Source organism: Meles meles, chromosome 10 (genome assembly GCF_922984935.1).
Source record: "Meles meles chromosome 10, mMelMel3.1 paternal haplotype, whole genome shotgun sequence".
Lineage (NCBI taxonomy): Eukaryota > Metazoa > Chordata > Mammalia > Carnivora > Mustelidae > Meles > Meles meles.
Genome location: NC_060075.1, coordinates 15,052,976 through 15,076,667, shown reverse-complemented (window position 1 = coordinate 15,076,667; position 23,692 = coordinate 15,052,976). Strand labels below are relative to the sequence as shown.

The 23,692-nt window shown below is 44.6% G+C and overlaps 1 protein-coding gene across 1 annotated transcript in view; it reads right to left on the bottom strand.

The window, feature by feature from the left end:
- ZC3HAV1 (zinc finger CCCH-type containing, antiviral 1) overlaps window positions 1-23,692 on the bottom strand; it is a 59,424-nt gene that overhangs the window by 30,926 nt on the left and 4,806 nt on the right. Inside the window, exons 2-4 of the mRNA XM_046020404.1 lie at window positions 7,916-8,051; window positions 5,445-5,697; window positions 117-1,259 (exon numbers count right to left, since the gene is read on the bottom strand). Coding sequence (XP_045876360.1) covers window positions 117-1,259; window positions 5,445-5,697; window positions 7,916-8,051 — 1,532 coding nt within the window. The remainder of the gene's footprint in view (window positions 1-116; window positions 1,260-5,444; window positions 5,698-7,915; window positions 8,052-23,692) is intronic.

Below are 23,692 nucleotides of genomic sequence, written 5' to 3'. Positions count from 1 at the left end.
CTCTAACTCTGTGCCCTTTAGTAACTACTGGGGAACGTCCCCAGAGAGGCCACCAGCCATACCCGCTCTGCTGCCGACACAAGACATGGCGCCCCCGTTGTCCTTCGGTGACTTACACGGAGCACATCTCGGGGTCCTCGCAAGCTCACTGGCGGGGCTCACCAAGACGGGGGCAGAGTTCTGACCATGACTCGCATACGCTGCACTTCTGTCACTTGAGGAGGACGTCGAGGATGGCACCTTGGACGGAGTACGGACTTGTGGTGTGGGGACAGTGGTCTCCCAAGGTGTCGACAGGACCTGGCCTTCCAGATTCTGACTTCCAAAGCACGGCGCGTTTTTATCCCCTCTGAATGGCAACGCGAAGTCAAAACCAGTGGCCCCGGTTTTACAGACTTTGGCGGTTTCATCCGCAACTTGACTAGAGCCATTTGGTGTGCCGTGGACAGAGTGATTAGCCCACACTGTCTTCTCTCTGCATTGACCATTCACAGACGCCATGGCAGGGTCGTTGCCACCTGCAACTTTGCCGGTGGTCTGGACATTACCGTGAGTGGTTCCGGGGTCCCGATTCCTAGGTAGCGATTTTTCCCTCTGTCCGCCGGCTGCAGCTTTGTAACTGAAAGATCTTGGGGAAGTTATATCTGCGGCCGTTCCATCAACATTATTACTAAAAAGTGGGCCATACTGGACATTCTGCTTCCCGCGTCTGCCCTCGGCGTTCACGCCATCTGAGGAGAGCAGGCCTGTGTTCTTCCTGGCTGTCATGGCATCGGGTGTCTGTGGAGAACCTAGAGGAGAGCCAGGGGCAGCCTGACTCTGCGAAAACAAACTCTCTCTCCCGGTGCCTTTGCCATTCAGCCAGGATGCAGGGCCCTTCCGGCTGGCAGCAGGCTTTGAATCGGAAGGGAGGTAAACGCTACCTTGATTCCCATAAAACAGATCCTCTGGGCTGCCATTCTCCAAAAACCGCTGGCTTCCTCCCACTTGACCTCTTCCTCTGACATGGTCCTTGTGAGGCGGGACAGGGGAAGGCTGAGGGCCATCCTGACTTCCCAGATGCACGAACTTGTGGGCCAGGTCCTCTAAGGGCACGTCCTCCTGGGAAAGCCTGTGGCCGATCTGATCTGCAGCGGCCGTGCAGGACTTCTGAGTAGAGGCTGAAGCCGATGGAAGAAATTCCACGCTGCCATGAAAGGACCGGTCTCTGCTCTTGCTTCTCCCTCGGTAGGCCGGGTCTCTGCGATAGGCTGGAGGACCTGGGGAAAAAAAGATGAAACCAGGAAAATGAGCACAGACAGGTGTGGGTTCTCCTCAGCTTCTCCAAGTTTGCTATCTGAGTTCTGTCAGATTAGTGTCCCTGTCTAGTGCGTCCGCACCTTGAGAACAGTGTTAAAAGATGATGAAGGAATCTATTGTTCTGCTGGAAGGGCAGGAAACACCACCCCCACGGTCTACGTTGAGACTCGGAGTGACCCTGGATCTTCTCGACTTCTCTCCAGAGCCTCAGATGTAATCCCACCCCCCCAGCCCCCAGACTCTTAGGTAGGGCTGTCTACTGTGCTCTAGTTCAAAGTCAACTTTCACCGCTCTGACCAAGGGAGACGCATGCGAATGCGAGTCAGGAGGGACTCTCCAAGTCATTAAGATTTGTGACAAAGGTTCCCAAACAAATTAAAGATTCATCAATCAATCCATCCATCCACCGTGTTAAGTTCTGAGTCCATTTAATCCGGTAGTTTTTCCAGAGTTTTTCATCTCATCACCAAATGCCCAAGCTTAACTGAGAAACGTCAAAAAGAATTAGCCTCTCAACAAATCGCATGAGTCACACTCCCTGGGAAGAGGAGGAAATGAGGGAGCGTGCGTGTTTGTGAGTGTGTGTGAAGAGTGTGTGGGGGAGGTAGGGGTGTGTGTGTGACATTTATGTGTGGTGTGTATCGTGCTGGATGTGCGTGCACACGTGAGGGGTGTATGTGTGTAAGACTTATGTGTGGTGTACACGTGTGAGGGCCGTGTATATGTGTGAGAGAGAGATACACGTGTGTGATATGTAGCTGGTGTGTGAGATGTGTCTGTCAGTAAGGTGTGTGTGTGTGTGTGTGGTGTGTGAGGTAAGTGTGCATGGTGTGGAAGCATGTGTGTTTCTGTGTGGCCTGTACAAGTGTGGGGTACGTGTGTATACGTGTGGCATGTGTGTTGTGTGTACCTGTGTGTGGTATATGAGCCTTGTTATTGTGTGTGGAGAAGGGTGGGAAGAGGGACTTTCTCCTTCAAACTCAGAGAACAGCAGTAATAGAGTGAAAGCAAACATCCTTCTCCTGCCAACAAAATAGCTAATCAAGTAAATTAACCAGGAGGGATAATAAAGATCTCTCTCACATACAATGTATTTATTTTGGGAAACTATGCCAGAAAACACCCCTTCAGGGGTTCCCCTGTTCAGAGAGCATTGATGTGGGAGAAAAACACCAGAGAGGGGACCAGAACACACAAGCTCGCTGTGAGACCTTGGAAATTTGTTTTTCATTTGTTCACAGTGAAAAACGATTTAAGACTCCTTGTGATGTCATTTAAAATTTCTGAGACTCAGGGTGCCTGGGTGGTGTACAGTTAGTACACATCCAACTCTTGATTTCAGCTCAGGTCATGACCTCAGGGTCCTGAGATCAAGCCCCGCAGCGGGCTCCATGCTCAGTGTGGAATTTGCTTGAGATTCTCTCTCTCTGCCCCTCCCACTCGTGCTGTCTCGCTCTAAAAATAAATAAAATCTTATAAATAATTTCTGAGCCTTGGTCTCCTTATCAACTAAATGAGGCTAATAATACACCTTCCTTTCTTCACAGCTTTGCTGTCAGGAACAATGATGAGATATTTTGGGTGAAAAATCCCTGGTTCATAATAAAGCCTGTCTCAAATATAAGGAGGTGTAATTGTTTATTATGTACTCTAGAATCTTAGAATTATGTATTCTATTTGCTTTATAAAATTCACCTCTTTCACTTCCGTTTCAGACAGGCTCAAAAAATTGCAAGGGTTATTATCATTGAACAATGTGAAAATGATCACAAAATGGAACTGATCCCTTCACACCCATTAAGATGACTGTTATCCTAAAAACGGAAAATAACACGTATTGATGAAGAGGTAGAGAAAATGGAACCCTTGTGTGGTGAGGGTGAGAATACAAAATGGCGGAGCTGCTGTGAAAATGGGATGACAGTTCCTCAAAAAATTAAACCGAGCATGATCACATGACCCAACAATTCTACTTCCGGGTACATACCCGAGAGAATTGAAAGCAAGTCCCCAAGCAGGTATTTGTGCACCCATGTTCACAGCAGTTATTACTTACAACAGCTAAAGGTAGAAGGAACTCAAGTATCCAACCAGGGACGAAGGGAGGAACAAAATGGGGCATATACATACAGTGTGGAGTGTTACATAAAGCAAAATAAGCCAGTGTCTCAAAAAGACAAATCATACATGATTCTATTTCTATTTGGTCCCTAGAGTAGTCATATTCATGGAAACAGAAAGCAGAACGGTGGTTGCCAGGGGCTGGGCAGAGGAGGAAGGAGGTATTGTTTCATAGGTATGGAGTTTCAGTTCTGCAAGATGAAGGGAGTTTGAGAGATTGGCTGCAAAACAACGTGAGTGTACTTAATGTTGCGGATCACTTAAAAATGGTTCATACATTTCCTGTTCTTTGAAACATATGTTGTATTCACTCTTGTATGATATCACTTACAGCAAAAAGATACAATTTATAATTTTTTACTTTTATATAATGTTGTCCAATAAACATTTTTATCTTTAAAAAAAATGGTTCAGATGGGGGCACCTGGGTGGCCCAGTCATTAAGCATCTGCCTTTGGCTCAGGGTCCTGGGATAGCGCCCCGCATTGTGTGCCCTGCTCTGCGGGAAGCCTGTTTCTCCCTCTCCCACTCCCTCTGCTTGTGTTCCCTCTCTTGCTGTGTCTCTCTCTATCAAATAAATAAAATCTTTTTTTTTAAATGGTTCATATGGTAAATTTTGCTAGGTATATTTTTACTGCAATTCGTAAATTATATATAATTTATATATATATATATATTCCTTTTTTTGAAAAGGAAGGACATGCTATAACATGGGTTGGATGAACCTCAAAGACATTATAGAAATGAAATAAGCCCGTCACAAAGTATATATCCTATATAACTCCCCTTCTATGAGGATGCTGGAGAGGTCAAATTCATAGAGACAGAAAACAGAATGGCAAGTTGCTAAGTGCAGGCACAGGAAGGAATGGGGTTATTGTTTACTGTGTACAGAGTTTCAGTTCCGAAAGACGGAAAAGTTCCAAGGATCAATGTGGCGATGGCCGACAACAGTGTGAACATAATACCATAATGTACACTTAAAAATGGGTAAGGGGGGGCGCCTGGGTGGCTCAGTCGGTTAAGCATCTGCCTTCGGCTCCGCTCATGATCCCAGGGTCCTGGGATCGAGCCCCACATCGGGCTCTCTGCTCAGCAGGGAGCCTGCCTCCCCCTTCCCTCTCTCTGCTTCTCTGCTACTTGTGATCTCTGTCTCTCTCTGTCAAATAAATAAATAAAATCTTTAAAAAAAATGGTTAAAGGGGTCAATTTTATGTTATCTCTTACCACAACTTAAAAGGTAAAAATAAATACATTTTTAAAGAAATAGTATTAAGGACTGTGAATTAAATTGTGTTTGCTTTGCATTAATGCTAGACTTCCTGTATTAACTGTACTGTGGTTACGGAAGAGAGTGGCTCTGTTTTAAGGACGTGCATGCTTATATACACAGGTGTACAGGTGTGTGGCTCCTGAAGGCAGCATACTCAAGCGCTCTACCCACAAAAATGTTATGTGTGTGCGTGTCAGTGTTGACATGTGCACAAAGATCGAGAGAAAGTGACAAAACAATGGCGACAAAACACTACTGGGACAAAATGATAATAGCTGAGGGGAAAAAAGCTTTTAGAAAACAATAGGGACCCCTGGGTGGCTCAGTCGGTTAAGTGGCTGCCTTTGACTCAGGTCATGATCCCAGGATCCTGGGATCGAGTCCCGCATTGGGTTCCCTGCTCAGCACAGAGCCTGCTTCTCCTCTCCCTCTGCCTGCCACTCCGCCTACTTGTGCTTTCTCTCTCTCTGACAAATAAATAAATAAAATCTCTTTAAAAAGAAAAGAAAAGAAAAATGATAAACATTTTAACAAATGGGGGTGAAGAATGCTTAGCATGTAAGTCAAGTTGCAGAACCGCATATATGCTATGATTGTAACGCAGTAAAAGTATGCACACACACAGACAAGGTCTGAAAGCAACAACAGTCTCACATGGGGAGGTAGAATGCTTATAGGCAAAGTCACACTTCCCTTGTGATGTCGGTTTGTTTCTGTTTCCTCTGTTAACGGAAACGTGGAAAGCAGTTACCTCTGTGCCCGCTGTGTTTCTTTGGGTTGTGTTTGCTGTTGCAGATGTCCTGGATGTTCTGGACCACGCTGGAGCTGAGCCCGTGCTCTCTCATGATGGCCAGCACCTTTCTGTCCATCAGGTTATGGGACCTGAGGCAGTTGGTGTAGCCACAGTTCCCTCGGGTGAAGTGCTCGCAGATGTGGAGCCTTTCACACTGTGGATACTTGTCGCATATCACTTTTCGGCCCTCTCCCTTGTAATTTTTGCATATCTGCAGAGAAAGAAACAGACAATAGCCAGGGACATTAACCCCTGCCCACATCTGCCGCAGTCATTAAGGAAAGCCCAAGTCAACAAAAATGTTGGCCGTAAGCAGATAACCCGAAGGAAAGAAATACATGGGGTCTTTCACACTCATAAGATGAGTTGTATCACACCGATAATTAATTTGCGGTAGAAGAGGACTGCCCACTAGCTAAACGAGCCACGAATTTAATCACCCTTTGGAAGAATCAAAGTAAGATGGCCATGGCCAGCTGCAGAGAGGACCAAACAAGACCCAAAAGGAGCCCTACATTACAAAGGAACCCCAAAGAGGAAGGTTATCAAGTCATTCTGCATTTGGGGGAGGGGGAGACCTGGCTGGTTCAGACGGTGGAGCATGTGACCCTTGATCTCAGGGTTGCGAGTTCGAGCCCCACACTGGGTGTGGAGATTACTTAAAAATAAAAATCTTTAGAAAAAAAAAAGGACATGCGGGTCTTCCTTGCAGCTGGTGTCTCTGCGAGGCAGAATGTGACAAGGGTTCTCAAAAGATCAACTAAAGAAGGTAATTTTTCTATTTCTATGTAAATAGCCCTGCAGACATATAGTTCTTACTGAAAAGAGGGCATACGTATTTCTCACTGAGGTCCTGTTGTGGAGGCCGGACCGTATGACACAGGACGGGAAGCAGCGGATTTCAAAGTCCACAGCGGCAGCCCCAGATCCAGCTCTGTGACATCACCTGAATTACCGACTCCCCCGGCCTCTGTCTCCTTTGCTGTGAAGGAGCAAAATATTTGCTCTGTCCCCCCAACCCAAGTAATTGAGTGGATTACATAATAAAATATGTAAATGTCCAAAATAGAAAATGCACGGCCCATGTTTGAATCGTTACATAAAAGAATCAAAACATTTATAAACTGTTTCAACAGAGGGAGCAGACCGGATCCGCCTGGATCCGCCTGGTTCGCTGCGATCTATCTGGGAGGCAAGGACATTCCGACTCTAGCAACAACAATACAACAATTTAGGTACACAGACAACTTCGAAAACCTGATTCAAGTAGCTATCACTGCTTTCAAGTCTAGTATTCAGATTTTAGACTCTAGACCAGCAGGGTTCTAAGTGGGGTCCCTGGACTGGCAGCATCAGCGCCTCCTGGAAACTGATCGGAAATGCAAATCCCCAGACCCGGTCCCACGGCTACAGTCAGGACCGCCGGAGGTGGGGTTCAGCACGCTGGTGTAAGAAACCAGGTGATTCCAAGGCTCACTAAAGTTTGAGAACCAGCGTCCTCAAGGCTCTGGCAGAAAAAGAATAATTAGCAACTTCACAAATGACACTTTGGTTAACGATCCTAGGACGGTTCTAATGCGTAGGTAGGAATGCTCCTGGCCTTGATTAGGGCAGGACCAGTGACAGCATTTCTACCTTCAATAAGCACATTTACATTTTACAAGCTTATAAACCAGGAAGTCAGGTTTGCCGCATGCTTTTATGTTCTCACAAGGCAAGGCAAAGCAAGAAAGTGTGAACTCTCGGAGGTCTTGTCCACTGCTGCCTCCAACATTTAATTCAGTGCCCATAATTTGCAGGCTCCTAAATGTCAGTCGAACGAATGCGCAACTGCAAATGACGTGAGACCCAGAGGGAGTCCCTGTTTGTGCCAGATCACACAGACTCAGGACCGTGAAACTACTCAGCTTACTCTTGTGTTAAGAAAATAGGTATGGACAATATGCAGATGAATGAGTGTGGCTGGGTTCCAATAAAACCTTATTCGTAAAACCAGGGGGCAGGCCAAATTTGGCCCCTAGGCCAATGTTTGATGAACTTGGATCTAGACTGTCAAGTGACAGAGAAGTAAAATGCCATTTTATTTGAATCACTCCATTTTGGGGTTTCATTGGTGCAACAGCTTTGCCTATAATCCTCAACCAATATACCCCATTGTCTCCCAAAACCTCAATTCAAAGACCATCTCCTTCCAGGAAGCCACCTAGATGGACAGCAACCCCTAGTCCTACTACTGTATCTTCAGGTTACTTCAAATAGGAAGGAAATTGCTGGAATCTTGAGGTCACTAAGCAACAGTCACCTGCTGACTGCTCTCTGCAGAGCCTGCTGGTAACTTTGAGTCCTTTGTGTTCCTCTTCCAACACATCCATGACACAACACAGCCGATCATACCCTCCTTGCTGCTAAACTAAGGAATCGTAACTTACCTCAGGCATAAAAAATGGGTCACTTTGGAGGAGGAGCACAGCTAATTCCTCTTTGTTCAGTCCAGAGAGCTCATGGTTTTTCAAGACCTTGAAGTTCTCTTCTGAGAGAACGTTGTGAGAATATTTGCACAAATTCCTGGAAGAAGACAACAATCGTCAGTGTTTCCACGACACAGAAGTAAAGAAAAACAAATCATCCAGGGAACTCTCAGTTATCAGTGCTCACATCCTTTGGTAACTAATCCTGCTTAGAGAATACATTTTAAAAATATAAATTGATGAAACAGTGGGGGTACAAGGGATGTATTTTTAAAAGATTTTATTTATTTGTTTGAGAGAGAGAGAGAGAGTGTGTGTGTGTGCGCACACTCAAGGAGGAGGACATGGGGGCTCGATCCTTCAACCCCAAGATCACAACCTGAGTAGAAACCAAGAGTCAGACGCTCAACTGAATGAGCCACCCAGGTTCCCCAGCACTGTATTTTTTCCACAAATTATACACATCTATATTTTAAATTGCTGCAATGCTTCTTTAAGCAGTATCTCCTCTAATATACCTTATTAGGGGGAAAAATTGACAAAGAAACTAAAATCAATTTATTGGAAATGACTGCCCACTCAGGGACAAAGAAGAATTAGGAGAATACATCTATGGACTTGGGGCACCTGGGCTGGTTCAGTCCACAGGGCATATGACTCTTGATCTCAGGGCTGTGAGTCTGAGTCCCACATTGGCTGCAGAGATTACTTAAAAATAGAATTTTAAAAAAATACGTGTATGGACTGACAATAAAAGTGAATGAGAAAAGAGTTCCATTTATCAGTTTTTTAAGATTTTATTTATTTGAGAGAAAGAGAGCATGAATGAGGAGGGTGGACAGAGGGAGAGGGAGAAGCAGACTCCCCACTGAACATGAAGCCCAATGCGGGGCTGATCTCAGACCCCTGGTATCATGACCTGAGCTCAAGGTAGACCTTTTAAAGGTTTTATTTATTTGTTTGCTTGTTTAACAGAGAGAGAGAGAGAGACACAGCATGAGAGGGAGAAGGGTCAGAGGGAACAGACTCCCCACTGAGCAGGGAGCCCGATGTGGGACTCGATCCTGGGACTCCAGGATTGTGACCTGAGCTGAAGGCAGTGGCTTAACCAACTGAGCCACCCTGGTGCCCCTACTTATCCAATGTTTTAACGATACAAAATTATTCATTGCTTTATTTCTCCTATGTCTTATATACCAATGTATACTTATAGGATCTGTGACTACAAAGAAATAGAACAAGTTCTTAGCTGCACGTTTCAAAAACTTTACAGAAAAAGAAATAGAAATTCCTGCACTTTAAGACATCGACAGCCTAGGTCCACACTGTCCAGGAGAGCACACTCTATGATCATGGAATTGTTCTGTAATCTGAGCTCTCCCAATATGGCTACCAAGTACTTGAAACACAGCTAGCAAGACCTCAGAACTAAATTTTCCATTTTACCTTATTTTAATTAATTTAAACTCAAACAGCCCCCTGGAACTAGTGACTACCATCCCAATGGCAGAGACCTAGGTCCTCAGTGTTCAGTGTATGGGAGAACCAGTAGTATCACCATGGCCACAGAGCTTGTCAGAAATCCAGAGTTTCAGCCCCCGCCCCTAGTTATACTAAATCAAAATCTGCCTTTCAACAACATCCCCGAATGACTTAATGACATTAAGATCCTTAGATCATTGAGAAACCCTGATGGTAATATTGTTTTCATTAGACAAAAGTAATTGGGCAGTTATCAGTGTCCACGTAACAAAATCACTCCAGTTTTTTACTTCCATACACTACCCACAATTATAGCTAAAGTTCTCAAATTTATGGTTTTAATAGTTATTAATATGATGGATATTAATATTTTCTAGTTTGTACAACCATCATCAAATTATCAGGTGGTTAAGTATGGTTTCACTATATACATAGCATGGCTACAATTACCTTTGTACAAATAACCTCCCATCTTCTACAATATTCTCCTGGGATTTATTCCTTTGGGACTATTGCCTCAAAGGACACAATAATTCTCTTGGCAGCTTGTTTCACTTTGATCTACTGCTCTCCAGGAAACATACCAGCCATCTGTGAGTGTATCGATTTCCTGCAAGCACATTAACAAGGAGTTTTTTTTTTTTTTAAAGATTTTATTTATTCATTTGACAGAGAGAGAGAGATCACAAGTAGGCAGAGAGGCAGGCAGAGAGAGAGGAAGGGAAGCAGGCTCCCTGCGGAGCAGAGAGCCCGATGCGGGGCTCGATCCCAGGACCCTGAGATCATGACCTGAGCCGAAGGCAGCGGCTTAATCCACTGAGCCACCCAGGCGCTCCTTAACAAGGGGTTTTATCACTTTTGCTACTTCAGTAGGTATAAAATAGACTTGCGCTTTTAATTTGCAATTTATTTATTAAAGAGACTGAAATATTACCAAATGTTGGCTTGATGTTTATAGTTCCTTTCCTTACTTCCCTTACTTCCTTACTAATTGTTCGTATTTTTTAACTGTCTGTAGTAGAGAACGGTTACTGACCTATAGATTTATAACTGTTCTTTATACTTCTAAAAATTACTACCAGCTTGTTTATTTCAAATAGTTTTGCATTTTTTTCCCTTTTTACCAAGAACTCTAATCAAGGTTGCTGTTGCTAAATTTTTATATGATCAGAACCTTCCAATTTTCTTTCATGGTCTTAATAATTTTTTAAAGAATTTTTATTTATTTATTTGACAGGGAGAGAGACAGACAGAGAGAGAGAGAGAGGGAACACAAGCAGGCAGGGGGAGTAGGAGAGGGAGAAGCAGGCTTCCCACTGAGCAGGGAGCCCGATGCAGGACTCGACCACAGGACTCTGTGATCATGACCCAAGCTGAAGGCAGATGCGTAACAACTGAGCCACCCAGGTGCCCCTCCCTTTCATAATTTTAATACTTGAGGTCTTAATTCCTCCACTATAGTAGAATAACTATAGTAAACCATTTTGTTTCACTTGTAAAAGAGATATCTTAAACTATAATTCTTTAAAACATCTGGAGCTTATTATGACAAATTGTGTCAGAAAGGGAGAGAAATGCTTTACATCAACTTTTCTCAATAATAATCCTATTCTTTTTTTAAAAGAGGGAGGGAGGAAGGAAGTGACAGAGGGAGAAGGAGAGAGAAAATCTTAAGCAGGTGCCATGCCCAGAACAGAGCCCCATTCAGGGCTCGATCTCACAACCCTAAGATCATGACCTGAACCAAAATCAAGAATCGGACACTTAACGGACTGAGCCATCCAGGCGCCTCTCAATAATAATCCTATTAAATAGGATTCCTCTCTTATTATTCTGTAATTCTGGACTATTTTGTGTTAATCTTGTAACTAACTTAGAACTGTTGGAATCTCTAGTGGGATTTTGTCAATCTATAGTTTTGCTTTAACACTAATACAACATAAATCTCCTTTGCGCCATATTTTAAATATTAACGGAATAATTTATCACATCATTGGTTTACTCCTTTTCCAAAAACTCTTTAGTGTGCTTACCTGTTATTTTTCTCTATAGAAATTTTGTTAAGGTTTTGTCAATTTCCATACAAATATCAAATTGAGAATCTAATTTGTGTTAACTCCATAAATTAGGTCAGATATTATGTCTTCTTAACTACATTAATCTGATTCCGAAACAGTAACACTCTCTCCATTTATTCAAGTTTTATTTTTCTTAAGGAGAATTAAAATCTTTCTTTTAATAGTTTTCTTTCATTTCCCAAATATTAAACATTTATCTATCGCCACTATTTTTTAGTTGTTTGTTACCCATTGCAGAAATGCAAATGACTTTGCAAAACCATCTTACTGAAGCTGATTATTTTTTTTTTATTATTTGACAGACAGAGATCACAAGTAGGCAGACAGGCAGGCAGAGACAGAGAGAGGGGGAAGCAGGCTCCCCGCTGAGCAGAGAGCCTGATACGGGGCTCGATTCCAGGACCCTGGGATCATGACCTGAGCCGAAAGCAGAGGCTTTAACCCACTGAGCCACCCAAGAGCCCCATGAAGCTGATAATTTTTTTAATGTGACCATCTAGATAAAAGTTATTCTCTAAAAACTAATCTTTAAAAATCAGTTATTCTGGGGTGCCTGGCTGGGGCACTCAGTCAGTAGAGCAGGTGAATCTTGATCTCATGGTCTTCAGTTTGAGTCCATGTTGAGTACAGAGATTACTAAAAGGGGGGGGCACTATTCAAATGCTGCAGTCTGGGTGTAAGGCATTTCTGAAACCCTCCGGAGCTGCCTTCAGATCTAGCTATGGAACTGCCTTCAGGGAAAAAAAAAAAAAAATCACAGAATCAATGACTTTGTCTGCTACCCTCTGAGCCCTCAGAACTCAAGCGGCCCTCCCATGCACTTTGCTTCATAGAGAAGTCAAGGGCAGCTGAGCAGGCTCCGGTGACAGCCTCTATTCTAACCATTTCCTCGGGTGGGCCTTGTGCGTCTCTGGCACTCCTTGATAAAGCTGACTTCAGCTCTCTCAGCTTGCTTTGGGGTTCTGTGGTTTCCGATAAAACTGCTCCCAGCAGTACGCCCCAGGACCCTCGGCAGCTGGGCTTCAACTCCACCTTATCACTCCTCCCACCCCCCATGGGAGGGGGAATCTGGAGAGAATCGACATTGAGGGGGAAGGGGGTCCTCAGCCTCCAGTCCAGGCAGAAAACCGCTCTATCACCAGATGAATGGGAGACTCCTTAGCTAGAAGGCCCCTCCCTCCACTGGCCAGAGCCATTAATGATCCCCCCCTTGCTACTGATGAGTCGCAGAACTCTACCTCTGAAACTAATAATACACTGTATGTTAATTAATTGAATTTAATTTTTTAAAAAAATGATCCCCTTGCTGTGGAGTGGAAAATGACCTCGGTGAAATAAACACCCCACCACTAGACAGCTTCCGCCTTCTGTCTCTGAGATACATGACAACTGTTCCTGGAAAGGAATGAAGAATCTTTGCTTTCTCTTTAGCCTCTACTGCAGACGTCGTCGTCCCGCCACCCTTGCCAAGACAATGGTCCCTCTCCTATGGCAAAATCAGAATCACAGAAGAGGATTCACTCCTCTCCAGGTCACAGCCAGATGCAGCAATGGTCCTCCCTGTCCTGGCTGAGAAGGAGCAGGGCACTTCTAAGGTCCCCGAAGTCAACATTTCCTGTAAATAACTCGAGGCCACCAGGCAGCCTAATGGCCTAATGGTTCTGTCCAGAACCCTGAGTCTCTAGGCTTTTCCGGGCTCACCCAAGACACTCACGCCTGGCACTGAGCTGGCTGGGTCCTTGCTGCAGCCTGTCTGAAGGAGGCTCAATTTCACCGTCATTTCTCACATCCACCCTCAGGCAAACTGCTCAATCCTCTAACGTCGTCCTCTGGGACACTCACTCTGTACCCAGCTTCAGTTGGCAACATCTACGTCTAGCCTTGGTCTCTGACCAGCAGCCTCCTCCCAGGGAGGCCCTGCTCCATTTCCCCGCATTCCCTAGGCTGCTCCCCACTTCTCAGAGGCTTTTCTCTTTGCCTAATTTTCCCTTTGCCTAATTTCATACTGGTCTGCCACTAGGGTGGGGCCGTTCGTGCTCATCTCCTCCGGAGTCAGCCAGGGAGGGCGAAACCAACATTTATTACATGTTTACTAAGTGACAGGCACTCTCCATCTGATATTTAATAAGTAACATGGTATGCCTATGAGGAAGCAGTTTATGGAAACTGAGGCTGATAAAATGAGAAATCAAAAATGAAATAAAATGAGGAACTCCAAGGTAACTCAAATAAGAGGAAGATCTGACGAATGAACCCCCATCTCAAAACAAAACAAAAACACCTCATCTGGAAAAACAAAAGCAGATCAGAACTTTTCCAAACCAAAAGGTGAGGGAGGAGAAGGAAAGCAAAAAGCCCTTCTGGATTATTTAAGGCACCGTTCCCAATGCATGGGAATCTGCGAAGGGTGGGACCAGGCACACAGCACGAGAGAAACTACTTCTTAGGATGGGCGTTGGGGAGACAAGTTCAGCAGAACTGGCCACTACTAGGGCTTGACGGAGGTCATGACTTAGGTTGGCGGTGGCAGAAGCTTCCTTCCCACATCCTGCTCGTCACTCTGCCCCAGCTCCATGTCCTGAATACTGACCAGGAGGCTTCAGCCTGGAAAGAGCGTGAAAGCCGGCCATGGCTGTCTCGGATTCACTAAGCCAGTGGTTCTCCAGGCGAGGTCCCCAGACTAGCATCACTGGGCGGTTGTCAGAAATCAAATTCTCAGACCCCATCCCAGACCTACTGGCTGGGTCTCAAACTCTTGGCGTGCGTCAGAATCTTCTAGAAGGTTTGCTAGGACACAGATTGCTGAGCTCCACCCCCAGAGTTTCTGATAGGTGGGCCTGGGGTGGGGACTGCGGATGTGCATTTCTGACAAGCGCCCAGGTGATGCCGCTGCCTGCCGGGACCATGACTCCACCTGGGAAGATGAACACTTGAGCTGCCTTCTCCGGGAAAAGGCAAGTGAGCGCACAGAGGCAGGGGCTCCCCTCTTCCCAATCCACTCCCAAGACCTGCCCCTAGCCTCGCACAGAGAAGAGCTCTCCTACAAACCATTATGAACTGCCCAGGGGAAAACAAGTGTTTGCAGAATTCTGCCTGCACTTGGAGCAGATAAACTTCAAACAGCATGAGCTGGGATAGGAGATGATAACTTAAAAAAAAAAAAAAAAAAAAAAGAGCAAAGACGGCCTTGGAAGAACATAATCGTCTCAGTTTCAAGAATCTCTGGCCAAAACCTAAAAACAAATGACCTTTTTACTTTTCTCTTCCAGCCACAGAACAAAATGTTATTTTAACCCAGGCAATAAATCCTCCCCCACACCTTGGATGAGGGCTGGGCGGCAGAATGGCTCTCATCCCTGGCTACACATAATAATCAACTGGGGAGTGTTTAGAAACACCTAAACCTAACCCTGAAAGACTGATTTAATCGGACAGGGGGTGACAGGTGATTCCACCGTGCAGCTGGGGCTGAGAATTGCTAGTTGGACTCGTCCGATCAGAGTCTAAGCTCGGTTCCTGAGCTAGAAGGTCACCTCGGAGCCCTTGTGCTTCCCAAGCTGGTCAACACAGAGCCAGCTCTGGGCTCCATAACCAGAGCAACTGGGAAAAGATAACAATCTTGGGGGCGGGGTGACAGTAATTTGTCTCAAAATAACCCTCCCCTTCTCCACTCACTCCCTCTGCTCCCCAACACCTTGTGGGCAGGGGCTGATAAAAACAAAGATAGAGTTGATTTGTACAGAAAACAGGAAACAGCTCACCATGCTATAAACCAGGGGGAAAAGGAACCAGAACGTGTAAAAGATAAAATCTAGCAAATTCTGGCCTAAAGAGGAAAATGTCATCAATCAAAAACAACCGTAATGAAGTATTATTTCAAAGCCATGAGACTCCCGTTCCCTATGTTGTACTAAGGATGTTCAAGGTTAAACTGCCAGGCTACTAGAGATAGGGGTGGCTCTGTGAATCTGGGAGTCCTGGGGAGAATCGGAGTGGGCCAATAGAGAGCACCGGAAGCAGGATAAGGGGCCGTGTGGGGAAAGAGCAAGCGTGGAGCTGAAGAAAGGAGCCGACTCTAGCCACGACTTGCTATCCAGAACCTACAAGGTGCAAAGAAGAGAAGGCCGGCCAACTGCGGCCACAGGGTGAACTCCAGGCACACCTGCTACGGACAGGAATGCACCCCATTGGCTGCAAGACTCTTGGGCAGCAGAGGGCAACAGGAGAGGACCACGCCTGCAGAGGATGGCGGGGGGATGGGGGGGGGCCAAGGACCTGCATGTAGTCTACTCCACCGAGAGTGGGGCACCCAGAAATCATCTCTCTGTCACTGCAGACAATGCCTCCCGTGCCCAGCGCTCCAAGTTAGTGTTGCCATTAGAATCACCTAGGGAGAGGCGCCTGGGTGGCTCAGTGGGTTAAATCCTCTGCCTTCCGCTCAGGTCATGATCTCAGGGTCCTGGGATCGAGCCCCACATCGGGCTCTCTGCTCAGCAGGGAGCCTGCTTCCTCCTCTCTCTCTGTCTGCCTCTCTGCCTGCTTGTTATCTCTGTCTGTCAAATAAATAAATAAAATCTTAAAAAAAAAAAAAAAGAAAGAATCACCTAGGGACTTCTAAAAAAGCTTAGTGCCCTAGCCATACTCCAGACCCAATAAATCGGAACCTGTGGGGGGAGGAGCCGGGCTTCAGGATTCTTTTCAAAGACTCCTCAAGTCATTCCAATGGGCAGCAGAGTCTGGGAACCATCCCCCTAAGTCCACATCAGGACCAAGCAAAGGCATAGGAAGCAAAGAGTAAAGGGTTCAGGGGGTGGTGGTGGTTTTGCCAGAATCTTGACGATTAGAAAAAGGGAGCCCCCAAGATCCTCTCCTCACAAAGATCCCTTCCCTTCTCCCCCTGCCGTACTCCTCAACATGAATCCCTTTGGAAGTAAAGAGAAAGATTCAAATAGACTAGAGAGAAAGACTAATAAACTGCTTAAGAGTGGTTTGAAGATTCCTTTAGCGGGAAAGAAAGGGGCAGAAGGCTCTAGAACAGGCTGTTTACCGTAGAAAGCATGTGCTCAATAAATATTTGTTGAGGGAGTGGCAAGAATGCCCCACATTCCCTGTGTGTCTTGCGGTTCTATCACAGAAAAGTAACAGGTCACCCTAACCTTGGAGAAAGCAATTCTTTTCTTCAACTTCTGTTCACTCTGCACTAAAGAATCCATCCCACTTCTCTTTTATGCCCTCAGAGTCCAAAGCCACATAAAACCCCACTTTTGCAATCTGCCAGGAAGCATACCCCTGCAAAAGAATCCTAGGCGAGGGCGAAAATGCAGATCCTCAGGCCCAATCCACCCTCCACCGCCCCAGCCCCCCCACCTCTGCAAAACCGGAATCTTTGATGCAGGACATGGAAATCTGCATTGAGTAAGCTCTCCCCAAGGGATTCAGATATATATCAAAGTTTGAGACGTACTGCTCCAAAGCTAGTTAGGTACCACACCCCAGGAGCTACCCAAAACTGATACCTCAGGGTACAGCAAAAAAAAAAAAAAAAAAAGTTACAACTCTTTATATACATTTTTAAAATTTTATTTATTTATTTGACAGAGAGAAATCACAAGTAGGCAGAGAGGCAGGCAGAGAGAGAGGGAAGCAGGCTTCCTGCTGAGCAAAGAGCCTGACATGGGGCTCGATCCCAGGACCCTGAGATCATGACCCGAGCTGAAGGCAGAAACTTTAACCCACTGAGCCACCCAGGCGCCCCACTTTGTATACATTTTTACTTAAAAAAAGTAAAAAATTATTGCCTGGGCTATAGAAGTAGGGAGGATCACTGGTTAATTCAGAAGGTGCACAAGATGACCTTTAGAACAGAAATTTTCTTTTTTCTTTTTCTAACAGAAATTGCCTGTATCCATTGGTGTATATCCGATGGGGTATATCCATTTATCAAGACTCTTCAGCCTGGAGATGCCTGGGTGGCTCAGTCGGTTAAGCGGCTGCCTTCGGCTCAGGTCATAATCTCAGCGTCCTCAGATCAAATCCCACACTGGGCTGGGAGCCTGCTTCTCCCTCTGCCTCTGCCTGTCACTCTACCTGCCTGTACTCTCTCTGTCTCTCTGACAAATAAATAAATAAAATCTTTAAAAAAAAAAAAAAAAGACTCTTCAGCCTGGATACTTTTAAATGGGTACGTTTTACTGTATGTAAATCATAGAAAGTTGATTTTAAAATTTTTTTAAAAGATGAAAACAAGTGAGTCACTATTTAATATCCAAATTAAGAGTTAACGTTAGTTATGTGATTTTTAAGTAAATATATACATAATAAGAGTACATGCTCAAAATGTTCTCTACTGAGAGGGCTGAAGAATCAAAATGTTTGAAAACTATTCCCCTAGGTGACCTGATGCGGATGAAACTCTTTCTCAGGGTGGAGGAGCGAAAAAGATGGCAAAACAGGGTTCTGCTTTCTCCTCAAAACCTGCGTCCAGCTCCTCTGCTCCGACTCACTGAAACTGACTCCTCACTGGGCCTGAAATCCTAAGTCCTCTTGGATTCTTTTACTCCTTTACACCCTCATTCTGGGGCTTTGCCAATCCCAGAGTAGCCTATAGGTAAAGATCAAAGACAACTGTTTGGAAGTAAATATGGTCAGGAACTGTAAGCAAATTAGAACCCTTTTACAGAAGGAAAACAACCCTGCATTCGTTTTCTCTGTTCACTTCGGCCATCTCTCCATTACGTAAAAAGTAGAAAGTATTTTGTTGGCAGATGCTTCTTTGTCCCTTACTCAACATGTCATCAAGATTCACACTATCACTCATAATGTCCTTATGTCCCTTAGCTTAATTTCTGCAGAAAGCGGCAGGAATTGAAAGTCAGAATCAGCCGAGTGAAAATAAACACGAAGCAAATCTAAAAAGAGAGTAGAAATTCCGAAATGATTCTGATGGGGCACACCACTCTCTGGGCCCTGATACCGCCATCAACCTGACAGCTAGACTCGGCGGACAGAGCACAGTAACTGAAGGGACTTCCGGGAAGACTCCAGCACCATGAATACACCACACAGATGACATGTGACATGCAAAAGTAAAAGGCAAACCTTCAAAACAAGTGAAAGAAGCCAGACACAGTAGGACAAACACTGTATGATTCCATTTGCAAGAAACATCCAGAATAAGGCAAATCCATGGAGACGACAGGTAGATTAGAGGGGTGTGGGCAGGGAGAGGGGAGAACAGGATGACTGCTGATTGGTGTAGGGCTTCTGTGTGGGCTGAGGAGAATGTTCTGGAACCAGAGAATGGCAATGATTGCACAACATCATGAACATACTTATCGCCATTGAACTGCATGCTTTCCCCCTGCCCCCAGTCTGGAGGTCATTCCTTTTTTTTTTTTTAATTTAATTTAATTTTTTTTATTTTTTTTTTAAAGATTTTATTTATTTGACAGAGAGATCACAAGTAGGCAGAGAGGCAGGCAGAGAGAGAGAGAGAGAGAGAAGCAGGCTCCCTGCTGAGCAGAGAGCCCGATGTGGGACTCGATCCCAGGACCCTGAGATCATGACCTGAGCCGAAGGCAGCGGCTTAACCCACTGAGCCACCCAGGCGCCCTTTTTTTTTTAATTTTAATTCCAGCATAGTTAATACACAGGGCTATACTAATTTCAGGTGTCTGTTTAATGATTCAGCAGTTCTACCCATTTACTCAGTGCTCATCAAGATTAAGTATGAACTATGCACTTGTAAATGGTTAAAAAAAAAATAGAGACTATCCCAAGCAAAAATAAATAGAGCAGTAAGACGACAAAAAAAAAAATTCAAAAATGGAAATAAGAGGCAATTCTCTTACTTCTTATTAATCAGATGCCAAAAAAGACAAACCAAAAATATGAGCATTAGATCTTAAAATGGCCAGACGCAGAAATACATAAATTAAAACCACAGTGAGGTACGATACCGCATTGCTTGTACTGGCACAAACTGTAAAGGGCTGACGATGTCCCCTCCGGGCAGGCTTGCAGACCTTTGCTGCAGTCTCCTTTGCCTGGCAAAGCAATAAAGCTATGGTACCCCTTCCCCCGCTCCTCACCTACCCCTCACCCCCTGCCCCCCCAAAAGGCCGATGTTCAAATGGCGAGGATTCGAAGCAAGGGAAGGCTTGTATTCTTCTGATCGGAGTAGAAGCCGGTATGCACCCTTGGGAAACAACCTGGTATTATCTCAGAACATTAAAGATGGTAGGTACCCAGGGAGCTCCTGCACATGTACACAAGGAGAGACATACCTTAATATTCAAAACATCATGGTTTCTCATATCTAAGAAAAACTGGTATATAAATCTCACAATTCCTATAAAAGAAAGCTGTCTATACATTCCAAAGAGCTAAAGCAGTCCCTTTCCTAAAACGTCTGGGACTCGGGACAAGATAAAATTGAGATCCATGCACCAAGCGCCTAAACATTTAAAGTACAAAATCAAGCTACGAAACGGTTCAATAAAATATATTCTGTCTTCGGGGCACCTGGGTGGCTCAGTGGGTTAAGCGTCTGCCTTTGGCTCAGGCTGTGATCCAGAGGTCCTGGGACTGAGCCTTGAAGGGGAGCCTGCTTCTCCCTCTGCCCGCTGCTTCCCCTGCTTGTGCTCTCGCTCTCTCTGTCAAATAAATAAATAAAATCTTGGGGGAAAAATTTTTTGTTCATCTTCCTATCTTGAAAACATACTTGCAAAATGACCTGGAAAGCCACATGAGAATTCTTCTCAGACTCCTCCCAGTTCTCTGATAAGGTACAGGGGAATGAAGCAAGTTGGCCCTGGCTTCCAACTCTGGCTCACCCCTTCTCTCTTCCCACCCCAGACTGTGTCCCACACTGCTCGAGCCAACATTCACAGGCAGCGAGCATGCCAGCCACATGTAGGAGGACCTGCAAAAGAAGTCCTCCCAGGCCCGGAAGTGGGCCCGGGAAACCAGGATCCCCAGAACCTAGAGCATGGTCTAGAATGAAAGTGGGTGCTACAGGTGCTGGATAGGCACGATTCCTTGGCTCCTTGGTCTCCTCAAAGAGTAAGCAGGGATGGTAACTAAAAGACTAAAAGCCAGAGGGGCGCCTGGGTGTCTCAGTCAGTTAGCATCTGCCTTCGGCTCAGGTCATGATCCCAGGGTCCTGGGATGGAGCCCTGCATCGGGCTCCCTGCTCAGCAGGAAGTCTGCTCCTCCCTTTCCCTCTGCCTGCTGCTCCCCCTGCTTGTGCTGTCACTCTCCATCAAATAAATAAAATCTTAAATAACTAATAAATAAATAAATAACGGCCAGAAGTATGGCTGTAATGCAAGAGGGCCCAGGGCAGAAGTCCATCTTGTCCAGGTCTCAAGATGGTACAGAAACACAAACACAGCTTTGTACATTACAAGTGAGTCTCAGAATCATGATACTGCACACAGAAAAGTAAATCAAGTATTTGCACACTTAGTATCGGTATCATTTATAGGCTTGAAAACAGGCAACACAATACTAAATATTGCTTAGAAATGCATGCATATAGTAAAAATAATAAATGTATGGGGAAAATAAAAACCACATGCAGAGTAGCATCGGCAGGATTATAAATTGGTACACCCCTATAGGAAACAGTACGGAGATTCCTCAAAAAATTAAAAACAGGGGCGACTGGGTGGCTCAGTGGGTTAAGCCGCTGCCTTCGGCTCAGGTCATGATCTCAGGGTCCTGGGATCGAGTCCCGCATCGGGCTCTCTGCTCGGCGGCGAGCCTGCTTCCCTCTCTCTCTCTCTGCCTGCCTCTCTGTCTACTTGTGATCTTTCTCTGTCAAATAAATAAATAAAAATCTTTAAAAAAAAATTAAAAACAGAACTACCGTATAATCAGCAATCCCACTTCTAGGTATACATCCAAAAGAAATGACTTCATTATCTCAAAGGGATATCTGCACTCCCATGTTCAATGCAGCATTGTTCATAATAGCCAAGAAATGGAAACATCCTACACGTCCATCAGCAGATGAATGGATAAGGAAAATGCGGGATACAGACAAGAGACAGAGATACATAGATATGCAAAGGAATCTGTATGGGATGCCTGGGTGGCTCCGCAGGTTAAGCATCTGCCTTTAGCTCAGGTCATGATCCCAGGGTTCTGGGATCAAGTACTGCATCGGGCTCCCTGCTCAGGGGGGAGCCTGCTTCTCCCTCTGCCTGTCTCTCCCCCTCCTTGTGCTCTCTCTCTCTGACAAATAAATAAATAAAATCTTTTTTTAAAAAAAAGGGATATGTATGATTCAGCCATAAAAAGAAATCCTGCAATTTGCAACAACATGGATAAAGCTAGAAGACATTATCCTAAGTGACATAAGCCAGAGAGACAAATAGTGTATGATCTCTCTAGTATGTGGAATCTAAAAAGTCAAACTCACAGAAAGTAGAATGGTGATTTCCGGGGACTGGGGCAGGGGTGTGGGGGGGAGTAATATGGGGATACTGGTCAAAGGATACAAATCTTCAGTTATAAAATGATTACATTCTAGAGACCTAAGGTACACCATGGTGGCTATAGATGATAACACTGTATACTTAAAATCTGCTAAGAAAGTTGATCTTAAGTGTTCTCATCATCATCAAAAAAAAAAGGCATAAACAGATGAAGAGATAGATAGGGTAATTAGCTTGATTGAGGACATTATTTTACAATGTATACATATATCAAAATATCACAGGGGCACCTGGCTGGCTCAGTCCATGCAGCATGAGGCTCTCAATCTCAAGATCTGGAGTTTGAGTCTCACTTTGGGGGTACAGATTACTTTAAAAAATAAAAACAAAATACCACATTGTATACCTAAGTATATATAATGTTTGTTAGTCAATGGTACCTTATTGAAGCTGAAGAGAAAAAAAGAACAGTATTTATCGCTATCACCTCTAAGACGGGGGAGATGATCAAGAAAGCGAATTCAGGGATGTCTGGGTGGCTTAGTCAGTTAAACGTTGGACCCTTGATATCAGGGTTCAGGCCCCATGGTAGGCTCCACACTGGGCATGGAGTCTACTTAAAAAAGAGAGAGAGAGAGAATTCAGGGGACGGTTAAACGAGTAATATTGTATTTCTGAAGCTGATTCATGCATACACAGATAACTCATTGGATGTTTTATATATTTTCATAAGACTTAAGTATCACATAATAAAAAACTTTAAAGAGAAAATTCTTTTAAAAATTGGAACAGGGGCGCCTGGGTGGCTCAGCGGGTTAAGCCTCTGCCTTCAGCTCATGATCATGATCTCAGGGTCCTGGGATCGAGCCCCACATTGGGCTCTCTGCTCAGCTCTCTGCCCTGCTTCCCTCCTCTCTCTGCCTGCCTTTCTGCCTACTTGTGATCTCTGTCAAATAAATAAATAAAGTCTTTTAAAACAAGTTGGAACATTAAGGTATCATTTTATGCCCTTGGAATTGGCATAAACTAAAAAAAAGTCTGATAATGCCAAGTGCCAGCCAGCCATCAGATGGGGAAACTGGGACTCTAAAACAGGAAACTCTTTGTCAGAATCTGGAAAAGTTTAAGCTGTGCGACCATTCAGCCCAGCAATTCCATTTCCTCATGATCTAGCTACTCTGGAGAAGCACCAAGAGACATGTATATTCTTGACAGCAGGGTTTGCTAGTGCAGAAAACTGGAAATATCCCAAATGATCGTTCCTGGGGCCACAGAAGTGCCAGAAGTCACAGAATGAAATACTATACAGCCGTTAAGATGAATAAATTAGACCCTTACATATCACTAGGAATATATCTCCAAAGCAGAACATTGAAAAAAATTCTCAAATATATAAAACAATACTACATTTTGTATAAGGATACAAACATGTACATGAGGAAATTATAGAATTCATGGAAGGGCAGAAGACACACCATAAATCCTGACAGAGGTTGCTTCTGGGGAGAGAAAGGAACGAGACTAGGAAATAGAAAATAATGTTTGGCCTGTTATGGCTTTTATTATATCTTAAAAGAAAAGCAAAATGAAAAGCATAAGTATTTCTTATTCTGGGAGGTGAGTTGTAAGCTTATTTATCTTGTATTTTCTTTTATATAACTTTTGTTATATTTTTAGAATATAGATAAATACTCTGATGCTTGTTATATTATTCTTTGCGGGCACCTAGGCAGCTC